This window comes from Cryptosporidium hominis (assembly GCF_000006425.1).
Source record: "Cryptosporidium hominis TU502 chromosome 3 CHRO013070, whole genome shotgun sequence".
Lineage (NCBI taxonomy): Eukaryota > Apicomplexa > Conoidasida > Eucoccidiorida > Cryptosporidiidae > Cryptosporidium > Cryptosporidium hominis.
The window spans coordinates 1-16171 of record NW_667322.1 but is presented as its reverse complement, the minus strand read 5'-3'; the positions used below and the strand labels follow the sequence as shown (position 1 = coordinate 16171).

General features: G+C 31.1%; 13 protein-coding genes and 1 non-coding gene across 14 annotated transcripts; 7 read left to right on the top strand and 7 right to left on the bottom strand.

Moving 5' to 3' along the window:
- The first annotated feature begins 350 nt into the window (after nucleotides 1-350).
- Nucleotides 351-557, top strand: Chro.30125 (hypothetical protein). Its single annotated transcript, XM_661768.1, has 1 exon — nucleotides 351-557. One exon carries the CDS (start codon nucleotides 351-353, stop codon nucleotides 555-557), a length of 207 nt encoding a protein of 68 aa, XP_666860.1.
- Nucleotides 558-607: 50 nt separating this feature from the next.
- On the bottom strand, nucleotides 608-1102 carry Chro.30124 (hypothetical protein). Its single annotated transcript, XM_661767.1, has 1 exon — nucleotides 608-1102. The coding sequence occupies one exon, from the start codon at nucleotides 1100-1102 to the stop codon at nucleotides 608-610; it is 495 nt and encodes a 164-aa protein (XP_666859.1).
- On the top strand, nucleotides 1039-1344 carry Chro.30122 (hypothetical protein). The annotated part of the gene is made up of 1 exon (XM_661766.1): nucleotides 1039-1344. One exon carries the CDS (start codon nucleotides 1039-1041, stop codon nucleotides 1342-1344), a length of 306 nt encoding a protein of 101 aa, XP_666858.1.
- A 1239-nt stretch (nucleotides 1345-2583) lies between these two features.
- Chro.30121 (hypothetical protein) lies at nucleotides 2584-4200 on the bottom strand. Its single annotated transcript, XM_661765.1, has 1 exon — nucleotides 2584-4200. One exon carries the CDS (start codon nucleotides 4198-4200, stop codon nucleotides 2584-2586), a length of 1617 nt encoding a protein of 538 aa, XP_666857.1.
- A 1494-nt stretch (nucleotides 4201-5694) lies between these two features.
- On the top strand, nucleotides 5695-6531 carry Chro.30120 (hypothetical protein). The annotated part of the gene is made up of 1 exon (XM_661764.1): nucleotides 5695-6531. The coding sequence occupies one exon, from the start codon at nucleotides 5695-5697 to the stop codon at nucleotides 6529-6531; it is 837 nt and encodes a 278-aa protein (XP_666856.1).
- Nucleotides 6532-7027: 496 nt separating this feature from the next.
- Chro.30119 (hypothetical protein) lies at nucleotides 7028-7672 on the top strand. The annotated part of the gene is made up of 1 exon (XM_661763.1): nucleotides 7028-7672. One exon carries the CDS (start codon nucleotides 7028-7030, stop codon nucleotides 7670-7672), a length of 645 nt encoding a protein of 214 aa, XP_666855.1.
- Nucleotides 7673-7690: 18 nt separating this feature from the next.
- Nucleotides 7691-8518, bottom strand: Chro.30118 (cell division protein). Its single annotated transcript, XM_661762.1, has 1 exon — nucleotides 7691-8518. One exon carries the CDS (start codon nucleotides 8516-8518, stop codon nucleotides 7691-7693), a length of 828 nt encoding a protein of 275 aa, XP_666854.1.
- A 755-nt stretch (nucleotides 8519-9273) lies between these two features.
- Chro.30117 (hypothetical protein) lies at nucleotides 9274-9684 on the top strand. Its single annotated transcript, XM_661761.1, has 1 exon — nucleotides 9274-9684. One exon carries the CDS (start codon nucleotides 9274-9276, stop codon nucleotides 9682-9684), a length of 411 nt encoding a protein of 136 aa, XP_666853.1.
- Nucleotides 9685-10545: 861 nt separating this feature from the next.
- On the bottom strand, nucleotides 10546-10884 carry Chro.30116 (flavoprotein). Its single annotated transcript, XM_661760.1, has 1 exon — nucleotides 10546-10884. The coding sequence occupies one exon, from the start codon at nucleotides 10882-10884 to the stop codon at nucleotides 10546-10548; it is 339 nt and encodes a 112-aa protein (XP_666852.1).
- A 269-nt stretch (nucleotides 10885-11153) lies between these two features.
- On the bottom strand, nucleotides 11154-11225 carry trnE. The gene has a single exon. It is a non-coding gene; the product is annotated as a tRNA-Glu (tRNA).
- A 432-nt stretch (nucleotides 11226-11657) lies between these two features.
- Chro.30115 (ADP ribosylation factor 1) lies at nucleotides 11658-12209 on the bottom strand. The annotated part of the gene is made up of 1 exon (XM_661759.1): nucleotides 11658-12209. The coding sequence occupies one exon, from the start codon at nucleotides 12207-12209 to the stop codon at nucleotides 11658-11660; it is 552 nt and encodes a 183-aa protein (XP_666851.1).
- Nucleotides 12210-12860: 651 nt separating this feature from the next.
- On the top strand, nucleotides 12861-13229 carry Chro.30114 (hypothetical protein). Its single annotated transcript, XM_661758.1, has 1 exon — nucleotides 12861-13229. The coding sequence occupies one exon, from the start codon at nucleotides 12861-12863 to the stop codon at nucleotides 13227-13229; it is 369 nt and encodes a 122-aa protein (XP_666850.1).
- An 826-nt stretch (nucleotides 13230-14055) lies between these two features.
- Nucleotides 14056-15369, top strand: Chro.30113 (SWI/SNF-related matrix-associated actin-dependent regulator of chromatin d3; Rsc6p). Its single annotated transcript, XM_661757.1, has 1 exon — nucleotides 14056-15369. One exon carries the CDS (start codon nucleotides 14056-14058, stop codon nucleotides 15367-15369), a length of 1314 nt encoding a protein of 437 aa, XP_666849.1.
- A 218-nt stretch (nucleotides 15370-15587) lies between these two features.
- Chro.30112 (60S ribosomal protein L35 (RPL35C)) lies at nucleotides 15588-15968 on the bottom strand. Its single annotated transcript, XM_661756.1, has 1 exon — nucleotides 15588-15968. The coding sequence occupies one exon, from the start codon at nucleotides 15966-15968 to the stop codon at nucleotides 15588-15590; it is 381 nt and encodes a 126-aa protein (XP_666848.1).
- Between the last annotated feature and the right edge of the window lie 203 nt (nucleotides 15969-16171).

Below are 16171 nucleotides of genomic sequence, written 5' to 3'. Positions count from 1 at the left end.
GGCACCTAGGTACGAATTCTGCCCTGGGGGGNGGGTAAAGCCCCCCCCCTGGGTCGACGGTATTTTAAGCTTGATCTCCAAAATGTAACAAAAAAAAGCCAGAGATACTCTTCCTCAAATGTTAATAATGAAAATACTATCATTTTTCAACTTGGGTCAAGTATTTCGAAGAAAAAATGTGTTGATGTATTAAAGAAAAAGGAGATTTTCACAGAAAAAACCATTATTCCCCAAAAAATGATAATATAGAAGAAACTAATAATACTCAACAAAAAACTAAGGAAGAGTTATTACAAATTGGAAAAAATCATTCTATTGAAAGCATACAAAATATATATCAAAAAATATTAATGGTTAGTATAGAAATGAATGAGTCCAGGGAATCTTCTTCTAAAGAAATCTCAAATATGATCATTGAGATTAATCATATCAAAGAAAGTCTAGTTGATTATTGGATAGAACTCACTTTGACTCAAGCCAAATCAATGAATAACAATTTAGAATCTAATAGTGACGCAGATACAGTTTTAAACCAAGCTTTAACCAAACAAGAATAATTATCAATAATCCAAAGAAATTAAAATTCTAAATACTAAGAAATCTAATATTAAAAAGTTATCATTATCTTCGAGGAACAACCATCGCAAGAAAACAAATTGTAACCCTCTTCAATATGCTTCTTCTCTAAAAAGATCAACCCTCCGCATCTACAAAAATAAGCAAAAACCTCCTTCCCATCTTCATTCATATATTCAAGTTCCTCAAGATCTACAGATTTATGCCAAATCATACTATTATAATTACTCAGAGATTCATTAAAAGCAGACAAATCATATTCCTTCCTTCTTTCTGGATCTTTTAAAATGCAATAAGCATCATATAATGCGTGATATTTCACAGTTATACGACTGTTGTGATCTCCTTGTTCTCCATTATTCGCTATTTGCGTCTCTTTTTCTTGGTTCAGCTCAGAAATATTCTTATCAGGATGAAATTTTCTAACCAACCTCAAGAATGCAAGCCTAATATCACGCTCAGATGCATTCCTCTTCACCCCAAGCAATGAATATGGATTCAAACTGTCTTCCCAATTACTTGCCATTTCCAATCTTTGTACAAATTATTCAAGCAAGAAAAAAAAAACTACCATCACTTAATTCTCCTCATTCAAAAAAGGGCCCTATTTCAAGTCACAAAAATTCCAAAAGGTTCCCTTTCAAACCTCACAATATTAGTATACAAGCTCCTTCCTTTATTCATCAACTTATTCCACTTTATAATTTCAACAATAGTCAGCGCCGGACTTTTGGCGGGAAAATCTCTTTTATAGATATAAAAAATTAACATGTAACGCGATTCATCACAAAGAAATTATTCTAATTTAAAGAAATACAACGTTTAATTTATCAACCGTGAATTTCAAAATTAAATTCTTTAAGAATGTATTTAAAGTAAGTTCATTTTTGGTCTCAATTCTAAATTAAGATTCTTTTCAAATCGTCAATGCAAATTCTTCCACAATAAAAAGGATTATAGAAATATTAACGTGAGGAAAGGATCTTTTTAGCAAAAGACCATTAGATTGAGCTAGAATTTAACTATTTTGCTTCTTATCTCCCTTTATTAATTATCTTTCAGAGGAGTACCCTTACCATTGGTGCATGAGGCAGCAGCGAGGTAAGTATTATTGCATTTATAGATTAAAGCTAGAGATAATCTTCAATAAAAAATATTTTTATTTTAGAGCCAAGACAAAAAACAAGACTGAGGATGTAAGTTTTATTTGTTTTATTTTATGAATTTAGTTAATATTTTTTTCTCAGACTTTCGAGGGGCAAGGAACAACCATTGAGAAACCAATGCAGGAAGTAAATGACGTGTAAGTAATTAGTTACCTATCACCTTTAAACACTGAATTAAACTAATAATCAACTTTTTTACTTTATTTTTTTTTAATTCTCAATTTTAGATACCAAATGCCAGAAATGGTGCAAATTCCAGGAATGTGTTCTCAAGAAGGAGCTGATAACATTAAGAAATTAGCGTAAGTCTACGTATTATTCAGTCTTAATATGAATAGTTTTATTCCTATAGTGAAAAGAAAAGAGGACATAAGGAAGATAACGACCAAGTTGTGAAAGAATCAGAGCAAGAACAAAAACCAAATGATAGCCAAAGCACAGAACCTATACAATAATAAAGAATATCCCTGTAATCAGTAAAAAAGGAGGAGTTCTCTCCAAAAAAATCCAAGAACACTATTTTGTATTGATATATGTTATTATTTGACTGTTAATTTGCATTCTAGTACAATAGTGGAACTTCTAAATAATATATTAACCCCTTAGATTTTACTCGAACCAAATATTATAGGGGTGCAACTGAATTATTCAAAAAAAAAAAAAAAGAAATTGTCAGTTACGGCTTTCAATAATTATTTCTCACTTTCCTCCTATTTTTCCCCTCTCACTTTCTATTGTATGCTTAACAAGACTATTACCTCCCTATTGAAAATAACAATAATTTAGAACTCGCCTACTCTCAAATAGTAGTGAACTCTATATATTCTCAAATCTATTATTATTATTCATTCTTGACAAAATTCTGAAGCATTTCTACAAACTCATTAAAGTCTACTTCTCCATCCTTATTGTTGTCAACTTGTCCAATTATTGATTCCAACTCCTCCATCTGAATGCTGCTATCTGCCTGGGAAAAGAGTTTAAAAAGTTCCTTTGTAGAAATCTTACCAGAACCATCTTTATCAAACATTTTAAAAGCTCTTTCCATTCTTTCTCTACTCAACAAAATTGTTCTATCTATTGCAGATGCAATAAATTCTGAATATTCTATAGAACCCGATCCATCCATATCTAACAATGGCATTAGGCTATCAATTTGATCCTCTATTGTTGATCCTTCATTCTGAATTAAAGAATTGGAATCTACTCCTTTCAACCTCATAAATTCATGATAACCACGAACGAGCTCATCTCTATCTAACATACCATCATTATTAGTATCTAACTTCCTAAAGATCTCTGTAAGTTGCTTTGTTTCGTCCAATGTTGTCAATTTACTTGCCATATATAGTAGAGCTGCTTGAGCAAGTTTCTTTTCTGCTTGGAATTGACGAATATTTGTCATAGCAGATTCTAATGAAGGTAAGTCACTAATTGTTGGAGTCTCACTTGAATATTTTTGAATCCATGGATGTTCTAAACATTGTGTTGCAGTAATTCTCAAAGAAGGATGGAAAGTTAACATCTTCCTTATTAAATCCTTGGCATCATCAGAAATGGTTCTCCATTGTGGAAGGTCAAAAGCATACTTTCCTGTCTCGACTCTCTTCAAAATATCATATTCATTTTTTCCATAGAATGGAGGTGTTCCAGATAAGAGAATATATAGAATTACTCCAGCTGACCATACATCACATTTCTCATCATAAGTACCTCTCAAAACTTCTGGAGCTATATAGTAGGCTGTTCCTATTCTATCCTTCATCTTGGTATTTTGCTGGAAGCATGTTGATAATCCAAAATCTATAATTTTAATATCACAGTCTTTTTCTTTAGACTCTAAAAGTATGTTTTCTGGTTTTAAATCTCTATGTACAATGTTATGTTTATGCATGTAAGTAATTCCTGAAAATACTTGTTTAATAATTCTAGCAGCATCATGCTCACTGAATCTTTTTCTCTTAATAATTTCATCAAAGAGCTCTCCTCCTGTGTAAAGCTCTCCTACAATGTAGAAGCTAGATGAATCTTCCAAAATCTCGAATAGTTTCATAATATTTGGATGATCAAGCTTCTTTAAAAGCTCAACTTCTCTCAGAATTGTACTAGTATCCTTGTTCTTTGCACTAGCTTTGTTAATAACCTTGACAGCATATTCTTGTTGAGTGATTCTGTCTTTGCATTTCAAAACCTCTCCAAAAGAACCTTTGCCAAGCATACATACAATATTGTACCTTTCTGCAAAAGTCCCGCTACCACTCTGAACAAACATACCAGTTGTTACACTTCCTCTCTCTCCTCCCATGGTTCCTCCCTTTTTAACATCAGAAGTTTTGTTTGGTATTTGTGGTTGAGTTGGCTTTTCACTTACAGGTGCTTTCTTATTAGTAGTGTTTACTACGGCATCTACTGGTGCTTTAAGCCTTGTTCCTGTATGCCCTACTGCAGTATTTCCCATTTATAACAAGCCTTAATTGTGAGTTGTTTGGATTATTCCTGAACTAAAATTTTTTAATTCAGTGAGGTTAATCTGAAAAATACTTTGTAATTGTTTCTCCCTCGAATTTACACTACTATTACGACTCCAGTTATCTGTCATATTTCAATTAAATGTTACTGTTATTTTAATTTCCGTATTATGTCTATTCTATATATGTATACTGAATACTTAAAGTATATGTATACGATACATACAATGTATATTGCAAGATTGAATCAAATAAAATATCTATGCTGGATAATCTTCTTTAAATGTGATTTTTTTAATTTAATATCATCTTAAAGTAGAATCTGATATTCTTAAATATATTCACTTTAACTGAATTAACATTTTTTTTTAAATTCTGTGATTTTGTGTAGAATAGAGTGGAAAACGTCAACTGGTATTAAATTGAAATTTCAGAAAACTAATTGCAGTAGTAATAGTTGCATGCATGTCCTTGCAACAAAATTTTCTCATACCTAATCAGTAATAGTTGTCAAAACTACTTTGAGAAAAAAAAATAATAATAAAAAATTTTTTAAAGAATAGATAAATGTATTTATGTATATATTCTTCTTCAAAGTATAACTAAGTCAACCAAGAAATTTAAAATAACTTTGGTTTATAAAAGTATAAAATTTTGTTAAAAATTTAATTAATTTTTCAAATTCTTTTACATGTAATTAGAATTGTTTGATGCCGGTACTAATGCATGCAATTTAGATTTGGCACATGTATGGTGTCTTTGCCGCCATACGTGTTAAGTAAATAATAAAATAATGAATATAAATTTGGAAAAGGGAATTGATAGAAATAAAAGCTAACAGAAAGAATAAATGAGAAGAGGGCGAGATAAGAAAATAAATATGTATTTTTAAAATAACATAGCAGATTTGTTAATATTAGCTTCTTATACAATCATCAGCTTCTCTTTTTTTTGGTTGGAGTGATTTAAATTAAAAATTTAATATATCTAGTCCGATTTGACCCAATTGTGTGCGATTTTGTGTGTGCATTAGGAAAAAAATGAAATGTGTGTATTAATTTGCCCACAAAATAAATTAGGAATAATAAAAGTTTAGTTTTAAGTTGAGTAATAGAAGATATAGGAATTTAATAGGCTATTTTTGAAATTAATAAGATATAAATTTTGTATACTTAGAGAAATAGTAAATTAAAGTTATTATAACTAACAAGTTAATTATTCCAGAACAAGATAAATCCTAGAATGTTAGTGGATTGAATTAAAGGTTAGAAAAAAAAAATGCTAAGAAAATATTTATACATTGTAAAGCAGTCTCTATTACTTATTGGTAAGTTTAAATTAATATAAATTTTAATATTTTTATTAAAGCAATTAAATTTACCTGAATAGGTATTTTAACAATACAAGTAAAATCTGATGAATATATTGCAAGTGCAGGTATATGTGGGAAATGGGAAACAAAGGAAAAAATAAATTCTGAGTTAATGACAGGTTCTGAGCTTAGGACCCCAGTTTCTGGCTGTCAATGGTTAGGTTATAATAGAGTTCATATTAGAGAAAGTAGGACATACAAGGTTTCTCCAAAAAAAAAGGTAGAACTTATGAGATATGAATATAATTCCACGAGTGGATGTGAACTTGAGAATTATTCAAGACAAATTATAGGATATGGAGATTGGGATGTAAATAAGTATACAAGAGGAAACCAAACATTAGTAGATGTAAGAATAAATTGGAGGAAAGTGATAATAAGGTCAAGAATGAATCATGTGAATATATTGGATGACTTGAATAAGATTAACTGGCTTTATAAATCTTTGTCACCAGTTTACTTTTATGACCTAAATCTATTAAATACGTGTATAGAACATTTAACAATAGTTCCAGATTATGATATTTCCGCTATAGATTCAAAAACGATTAAAATTGATGGTGAAACTATTAAAATTAGTAATGAAAAGCTAAATATTGACCATATTCCAGATTCTAAAGTAGAAGAAGCATTACTAAGAATGGTGACAGGTTATAGTGGAAATGTCATTTCTGATATGGTTAAAAGAGAATTCAGTATTGAAAAAGATTGGGAGGAGTTTTTCAAACACAAAAGCCCCAGGATGAGAAAGATTTGTCAATGGAAAGATATCAAAGAGTTTTGCTTAATGCCTCCTTCAGAAATCATTCATAAACATAGTTGTAAATTACCTTCCGTTGATCACTTAATTTCCAGTGATCTTGAAACTTTAAAAGTTGCACTATATCCTTATAATTCAACACTACCAGACACAGACCTTATCGAATTCTCAAAGTATAAGACATGTTAGACTGAAAATGTAGATTTTTTTTCTCTTTTTTGATTTATTTTTTGTATATTGCTATTTTAATATTATTATTATATTTTAGCGCCATATTACGCATGCAAATTTTCATTTTTATTAGCAATTAGTTGATAATTATGAAATCGATTGGCGGGAATTTCTGCCACGTGTCATAATTGTGCCTGTTTGAAATTATTAAAGGGGAGAAAAACAATACAGGGTTGTTAAATAGTTGAGTTATTGGAGTATATAAAGAGAAAGTGGTAATTCTCGTACAGTCTTCCTCTTAAAAACTTGTATTTTTTTTTCATACATGTCAGAACTTGTAGATCTGAGTTTATTTGTGAATTTTTTATATATTGTGGATAAAATTGTGGGAAGCAAATAATATAGTAATACTGTGTGTGGTTTATTTTAATCAAAATTGGAATTTATCTTTGCAAAAAAATAAATAAATTGTGATTAAATATTGGCATTTATGTAAATAAATGTTATTTTCATCATGGAAGAGAGAAATATAGAAGAAAATAATGAAGATGACGATTTGTTCGGAGAAGATATCGCTTTTAGTAAAGAGAGTGTAAACAGGAGGTTAGGAAAAGTTCAGAAAAGGAATAGATTAACAAAAAAAGTGTGTATTAACAAGGAATCACAACAAAATGAAACCAGAGAAAAAATTAGTAGTAATGACAACAATCATATAGAAGAAGATTCCGACTATGAAGAGTTTAAACCAGCTGCTAGAAAGAAAATATCAAGAAAAGAAGACACAGTTTTAACTATAGAAAAGACCCAAAAAAAGGTTGGAACAAAAAATGAGCAAGTTCCACAAGTTATCACAATTGAGGATGAAGAAAGAGAAAAAAGTGTAATCAAATTAAATGTTAAAGTATATAAAAGAAAAGAATCAGACATAATAGTAATTAAAACTTTAGTTGTAGCTTTGTATAGAAACGATCTTGTTAAAAAATTAGTAATATATATTTCAAAAAACTTGAATCCTAAACCAGAAAAATATTTGGAAGATATAAAGGTTTACTTTGATGGGGATTGTGTAAATATGGAGATGGAAATTAAAGAAATAGGAATTGAAGATGAAGAACAATTGGAAGTTAAGGTCCCATTTGAGTGTAATTGGATTAAATGAAATAAAAATGTATAGTTTCTAATGATAAGGTGCATTTATTGGAGGTTGTATAGGTTCAAGTGAGCTAGTATATTCTGTCTCATATGTTTTATCAGGATCATATTCAGAAAGATCTCCACAAGAAATAAAGGGAACAGTCAATGGATCTGGAATCTCAAAATTAACATTAGTTGAATCTTGGTCATCAAATTTGAAATATCTACATACAATAAAAGCTTCAAGGCTTGAATTTCTAGAACTTTCAGGCTTACAACAATCAACTAGTTCAAAGTAACAAAACATTTGTTGGTAGATCCTTGATATATTTTCCCCTCGAAATATTTTTGCAACAAATGTCCCACCTTTCCGCATGATCTTGCTTGTAATACTAAGCGAAGAAATTAAAAGCTGATTTTGTATATATTCATCAATATCATGTAATCCAGTCACATCTGGGGATCCATCGCATAATACTAAATCTGCCTTTTTTCCTTGAAAATACTCCAAAATTCTGCTGACAGTCAATCGTGAAGTGATATCTCCCTTAATAATATTAACACCATAAATTGGAGCCATTTCTTGTAGATCAACGGCTACAATTAACGGAGCCTCCTCATTATTTGAAGCTATTTTATCAGTTTCTTTGGGCTGACCTTCATTATACTCTGAATTATTGAGCAACTTTGTGCTCAAAACCTGACTCCAACTTCCAGGAGCTGCACATAAATCCACTGCCCTTGTCACTTTATCAAATATATTATATTTTTCATCTATCTGGATTAGTTTATATGCTGATCTCGCACGAAATCCCTCTTGCTTTGCCCTTCTATAGTAAATATCCCTGCGATCTCTACTTAATTTACCCATTTGTAAATACAGTACTATTATAAATTTTTAAGTTTAATATTTTTTCTTATTTTGTAAATCAATCTGATAAATCTGAACAAAGTAAAGAGGTATCTGTTATGAAAGAAGAACCATTAAAAATTATTTACGAAGCTTGTGTATTATATTAATTTAAGCATGAAATTCTATTTGCATTCAAAATGCTTTGCAAAAAGAATCATTACTAAAAGTGAGGATCTAATCTTAAAACAGAATCAAAAATATATTAAGATCCACTCCTAATATATTAAATTTTGCGATATTCTCCCTACTTTTCTTGTAATTTTAATTGCGATAATTTTCTTTTCTATTTTTACGGTTTTAATCAATTAATATCAATGGCGCCGCATTTTGGCGCCATATGTTTGATTTATTTGATATTTCATAAAATTATTAAAAATTATTAAATTATTTAAAAGTTGAAGTTGGAACACTCAAATATAAATATAAGCATATTCAATATACAAGCTATTACAAATTTAATTATAACCCTATTATTTTCAAATATAAAATCTTTTTTTTTTGAATTGCCAATGTTTATCAACTAATCTACTTTGAGTACCGAAATGCGCATGTTGGAGACAAGGCGCCTCATGTAAATCAGGAAATAGTAAATCATTAAATTACGGTCACAAAGACAAAAATAGTAAAAAAATAAAAATTAAATAAAAAGAATAAATTTTCAGTAATTGTGAGCAAAGTTTAGAATTTCATTTAAGTTAAAAAAAAAGTTAATAATGGTTAACATAAATTCGCCAAGAAAAGATTTATCAGTTTTGGCACAATGCATGAATCCAGTAGAGGAAGAAATGCAAGAAGAACAAGTATTTCATCCTGACTCTGTTATATTACCACCAGTATCTGCTGTCCCATTTGATTACTATCCATATTCCCCAAGATATAAGTATCCAGAAGTAACTTGTAGTTATCCATTTGTATCTTCTCCACCATATGTAGTACACTATATGTCAAATTTGGGAGTTCCAAGTTTCTTCCAGCAATTAGACATTAGTATTGATCAAAGAAGGAATGTATTCCAAAGAAATTCTGGTAGAAATAGAGGCTTGCAATTTGAAAAAGGAGAAGAAAATTTTGGGAAATACTGGAGTGAAACTCAACCATCACGTCCTTTGGGATGTATGGGATGAATTGTCATTAAAGATTAAGATGGAACTGTTATTCAGTTCTGTACCATTTCTGAATTATCCGTCTGATTTTACAAAGAAATAGATAGAATAACTGTATTAAAACTAGATTTGTTGCATCTTCTATTTCTAAATTATCTTCCAAATCTAGATATGTTATCTACCTTTACACTCTTGAGTTACTTAAAATGGAGTCTCTAAATATTATTTAAGCCTGAAATTTTTTTTCTTATTTTCCCATTAAATAATACACGTAATCGTGCATGCAGATTTGCATGCAATGATGACATGTAATTAACATGAAATGACTGGAAATAAATTTATATTATCCATAACCTAAAATTGTTTAGGATGAGTTTAGCTCAAGAAGAATTTGTTCAACAATTTTTTCAATTTCTTGCATTCCACCCATCCCATATTCGCCACATGCCAACTTTTTTTCAATTGGAAATACTACTTTGTAACCAAAAGAGATAAGAATGTTAATTTGAGTTAAAGTAATTGGGTGCTCCCACATGAAACTGTTCATTGCGGGACAAACTATAATGGATTTCTTGAAATCCCAAGCTCTTGCAATATTAGTCTGAATTAAGTTAAGTTAATTAATTAGTTATGAACAAGATTTTTAATTAGAGGAGAACTATATGCACTCTTTGAGTAAGCATTTTTGTTTAAAAAGCTTCGAAATAGCAATATTTTAGCATATTTAGGTGTTGCCATTACAACTTTATATTGTTATGAAATGTTAAAGTTATTCATATTTGGAAATTTATAGAATTTTCCATATCAAAACAATATAATTCGTTGCATTTATTAACTTGTATTTTCATACCTTGACAACCCCTCCATAAATCTCAACTTTTGCTAACTTACCAAAACATTATCGCAAAGCCCATTAGATAATTTTGCCAACGTATTTGCCGACAAAGGAAGAATAATATATAAATCGGCCCATTGCCTGAGGCTTATATGAGGAATATCGTCCCCCATACTCTTCCAATTACCAAATTCATCTTGACAATCTACTAATAAATCTAAAGCTAAACCATTGAGGAAGTTTTTTGCTGAGTCAGTCGCAACAACTTTGATCTCTATTTCAATATTGTTACTTATAACTTTTTCTTTTAATTTCTTTATAAATTCATGAATTTTTATTGCTGCAACGCTCCCCGTTACTCCAATTAAGACGTTTCTTTTTTTCATTCTATCTTTCCTATCAGCACACTAATTAATACTTATTATGTTTTACAAAAAAAACAACTATCCTCTCATATAAATAAAAAATTGCTAGAAACACTCATCTAAACTATAAAAGTTCAAGACACAAAAATACATTAAAAAAACTATCCGCGGCGGAACCTCCTCTCCCCAGACCGGACCAAGGCCTGAACTCCTACCTACAGCTCGCACTGCGGGCTAAACAGTGCGATTGGAGTCAGGCAATGGTACGGTCCTCCTTCACGGATAAAACACTCCCACGCCGGGAATCGAACCCGGGTCGCCCGGGTGAAAGCCGAGTATCCTAGCCCCTAGACTACGTGGGATTACATATGGTGGGTCACATTTTGTAGTTATATCATTAAAAAAATTCAATTACCCGCAAAATGCGTTATTTAATAAAATTGTAGGATTAGATTTTAAATAAATAAAATATTGTCAATTATAATAATTCATTATTTTTTGGCTCGAATAATTATAGCAGTAATTTTCCCCCCTATTTCTATAACTACTTTAAGGCGGGAAACTGCCGACCAAAAACATATGTTTAATATGAATATTTGATGAAAGACTTAAGGAGTTAATGAAAAGCATGTGAATAAAAGTAACTTATTGGAAACATTTTAATCTATTCGTTATTAGAGATTTCACTACTTTTGGTAGTACATATTGAGAGAAAATAGCTCTCAGTACATTCAATTTTAGATTTCTAGGCCTTAAATTAGGCATTATACTTAAAAGTAGAATTATCTAAGAGATTAGTTATTGCTTCTAGAAGCAAGAGTTCTTGATAGCCAGTCAAGACCTTCATAGAGACCATCTCCGGACGTAGCACAGGTTGACTGAATGAACCAATTTCTATTTCTGATTCCGCTAAGTTGGAGTTTCTCAGTAATGTCAGTAGCGCTCATAGCGTTGGGAAGATCTTGTTTATTTGCGAATACTAAAAGTACTGCATCTCTTAATTCATCTTCTCCAAGCATTCTGGCTAGTTCGTCTTTTGCATCATTGATACGCTCCCTATCATTACTATCAATGACAAAAATCAAACCATCAGTATTAGAATAATAATGCCTCCATAAAGGTCTGATCTTATCTTGGCCACCAACATCCCATACTGTGAAAGAAATATTCTTATATTCAACAGTCTCAACATTGAATCCAATGGTTGGAATTGTCGTTACTACTTCACCCAACTTTAACTTATATAAAATTGTTGTTTTTCCTGCTGCATCAAGTCCAACCATGAGAATCCTCATGTCCTTCTTTCCAAATAAGTTTCTCCATATCTTGGTCAATGCTAACCCCATTTCTGCCGTATAAACTCTTTACCTTTATTAATCCTATGCTAGATTTTCTTTAAAAAACTAATTTTTAAAGATCACTCTCCAATATTTGATATTCTTTTCTCCTCAAGACTCAGTTTTATTCCCTTGGAAATAATTTGTTTTTATGCCTTGATCTTGGCATTTGCCCCACAGGCGCTTTATTTATCCCAGTATACATTTTGCCGGTTCCTTTGCCGAATTGTTAATTTTCATTAAACCACTATATTTTACTCCAATTCTTTTTTTCCTCCATAAATACCAGTTTGTTTTAATCATACAATCCCAAACTCTAAAGCAATAACCCGAAGTACGCTTAAAATCTTATCTTCTTTGAGTTATATTCTTCCTTATCCTCTTTCCCCACTAACCCCATTCCTTCTTAGCCTAGCCTCCTTTATTTTTTTCATGTTGCCACAGTTCCCGCCTGAGTGTGTTGGCGCCAACTGTTGTGTATGCATACATAAATGTAATAAATGACAAAGATTTTGAAAAATAATACTTAAGAAGAGGAAAACGAATAATAAAGGATTTATTTAAAAGGGATGAAAATTAAACTATTCAAACTTAGTTTTCTGCCTAAATTCTTGAATTAGATCATTCCGTTTCTAAACCTTTATAGTAAAGATCTCTCAAATGTTTGACTTTATCAATAAATATGTCGGAGAAGTAGCAAATGCAAGTGCTTCCGAGAATACAGAGAGAACTTTAAGTGAGACAGGATCAACGCCTCCTCCCGAAGAGTCTAGTGATGAAGAAAGTGACGTAATTAGTCACACCATGGATTGGGGTTTCCTTGATTATGTCGAGCATTTATTAATGTTGTCTAGGTCAGATGAAGGAGAAGACTTAGAAATTACTAAAACAAAAGTAATTCAAGACTCCTGGTCTTCCATTGACAATAGAGCATTATCTCTACATAAAGCACTATTAATTAAGGTAAGTTTAAAATTATTCATTCATTTACTATTGTTTACTATCAAATACTCATCTATATTCATTTAATCCATTCTAATCGAATCTCCCTACTAATCTCCTTATTTCAATTACATACTCCTAATAATGTCATACTTAGGCTGATAAACTATATAAACAAGATTTAGCTGCACTCAATCTTATTAATCGACAAGATTACAAAAGAGAACTTGAGAAAAACTACTTTCAGTCCTTAATGAAAGCCTTGCTTCTCAATAACAATAAATTTACAGCAAAAAGCGTTGAGAAAATTGGTATTCAAACAATTCTGAAGATGACTCCTGAAGAATGTAAGCTTCACCAGGAAAATGTCTCTAAAGCTGCTCCATTAACCGAATATGAGAAACTTGTCATGGAATTCTCAATAAGTAACTAGCTAGCTTTATAGATGTTACTAGACCTAATTAAATCACTATTCTTTTATTTCTTCACCTTTCATTCCATGTTCATTACTTATTCTCCCCACTTCACAATATTTGGCGCCACATATGGTTATTGGCGGGTTCTCCAATATTATTCATTTGGTCTGCAGGCATAAATCATTCTAAGCCGGGAAAAAAATTCAAGGTAAATTAAGGGCGAGCCTAACAGAGAAAGAATTTAATGGTTTGAAGAGGAATAACGCTTAGGGTACTCCAACAGTAATACGTAATTGAGAGAGGGAGGAAACTAAGTACTGGGCTTCCTATTCTCTAGTTACGTTTAAGATTAAGAGATTGGGAAGCAATTGACTATTTAAGCATCACGGAAATATACAAAAATAGTGAAGAGTAAAATTAGTGGGCAGAAAGTCATTTCAGTAATTAGGTTTCTTGTGTGAATACAACAAAAAACTGAGAGAATACTTTAATTAGAAATGGCCAGAATACCAGAATGTATTAAAGAATTTTCTCAGGAACAGTATAATCAGTACGAAAGTTTATTAGAATATGAGAGACTTTTAGATGAATCAATACTCCAACAGAGGTATAGCTTAAGTGATGTATGGCTAACTCTAATGGATGATAAGAGCATTCGATGTTATAAGAAGAAGCTAAGAGTACATATTTTCAACACATATGAGAGTCAGAAACCAACTGATGCTGAGTTGGAATCTTTTAGCTTTGATAATGATTGGACTAGAAAAGTTCCTCCATCTTGGACTCTTAAGATACTTGGATCAATTATTCAAGGAGATGCTTATCAGCCTAGATTTACTTCAATCTTTTCTAAAATTATTATTCAGTTGTCAGAAACAGAAACTATTATATGGGATAAGAAGACAAGTCCAACTCCAGAATGTGATGGTTTGGAAATACATCGTATTGGAGATGAGGAAAGAGATATAGATATACTGTTTTTTTTAGATTATAGAACTCCTCATTATAGCTTATCTCCTCAGTTAGAGGAGTTTATGGGAACAAGTTTGGCCAACCTTCCGAGTATTGTGAAAAGAATTTGGCAATATGTGGAAATGAAAGGGCTTCAAAACTCAAAAGCTTCTCATGATAGTATTATGATAGATGAATATCTTGGTAAATTGCTATCAGTAGATACTGAACATGTTCTACTTAAAGATGTTCCAGATCTTTTAAAACAGCATTTACTACCTCCAAAACCAATAAAGATCAGGCATAGATTAGCTTTGAAAGGAGATTGGATTGACAATGAATCAACCTATGATTTCACTATAGATCTTACTGAGAATGTTCCGGGAGACATCACATTAGGGAATCCAAATATGTCAACCAGAATCCAAGAAAGTGGTGAATTTTCTACCATTAATAAAGCTTTAGAGGAGCTTTATCATAAGAATCAGAGTATATTGTCAAAAATATATAGCTCTTGTAATAAGATAAACTTTTATCAAGGATTTGCGAATGATCCTGTAGATTTCATTCACTCACTATTAACTACAAAGCACTTTCAATTATATGGAAATAACTCAATTAATAACATATTATCAGATCCTAATGCTATTTATGAATACCAGATTGCCGATAAGTATGCAGAATACTATAGACAGCCATGGGTGCCTAGAGCAATAGAAAAGTATTTGTCATGTAAGAACAAGAACTTTGAAGAAAGAGTGAATAAGACTGTAGCATCAGTCTCTGCATGTGAAAAGATCAGGAGACGTAGTGGATTTGGGCAAGATCAGAGGATACAGAGTCATCCAAATCAACAATAATCCTTGATTATTTGAGGTATTAAAAAAAAAGATTCATAGTAATTAGGATAAGGTAGACATTTTATGACTTTAATTCTTTTATAGTAGCTTACTTTCCTAGTACTAAAGATGCTAAACAGGCATATAATACTAAAACAAGGTGTATGCACGCCAATTGTATTAATATTAAGCCTATACTATTTTTTTCTAACTCCTATAAACCACCAACGTTAAGCTGCTCATGCAATGATGGCAAACTTTCTCTTTGGGAAATTCAAAGCCTTCTTGCTGGCCTTAACGGTCATCTTCTTAGCTTGTTGTGGAGTTAAAGCTCTTCTCTTAGCTCTAGTCAACTTCTTACGTAAGTCTAAAGGCATAAATTTAGAACCTGCGTGTTTCTCTCTTAAGCTCTTAATGTTTCTTTGAGACAAGATTGTCAAAATACGAGCAATTCCCTTTCTGACAACATTAATTCTAGAAAGCTTGTTTGGAGCAGTACCAGTAGATTGAATAACTCTCAAGCTTGCTAATTCCTTCTTGAGTTCGTCAATCTTAACGGTAAGTTCTTCCTCAGAGAGTGAAATCAACTGCTTAATCTGTAATCCTGAGTTCTTGTTCATTTTTTATTTGTTTTAATAACCTTATAGTGGATGTTCCCTTTAAATAAGCCTTAGAGAAATTAAACCAACTAAAGAATTTTCACCCTTTAAATTAGTTTCTAATTAATTTTGCTAAATTCCTGGTCTAAGCGCAATTTAAAATATTGGTAATTAATTTAAATTAATTGTTAATATTTGTTTTATTATTCAATATTCGTCTTTAC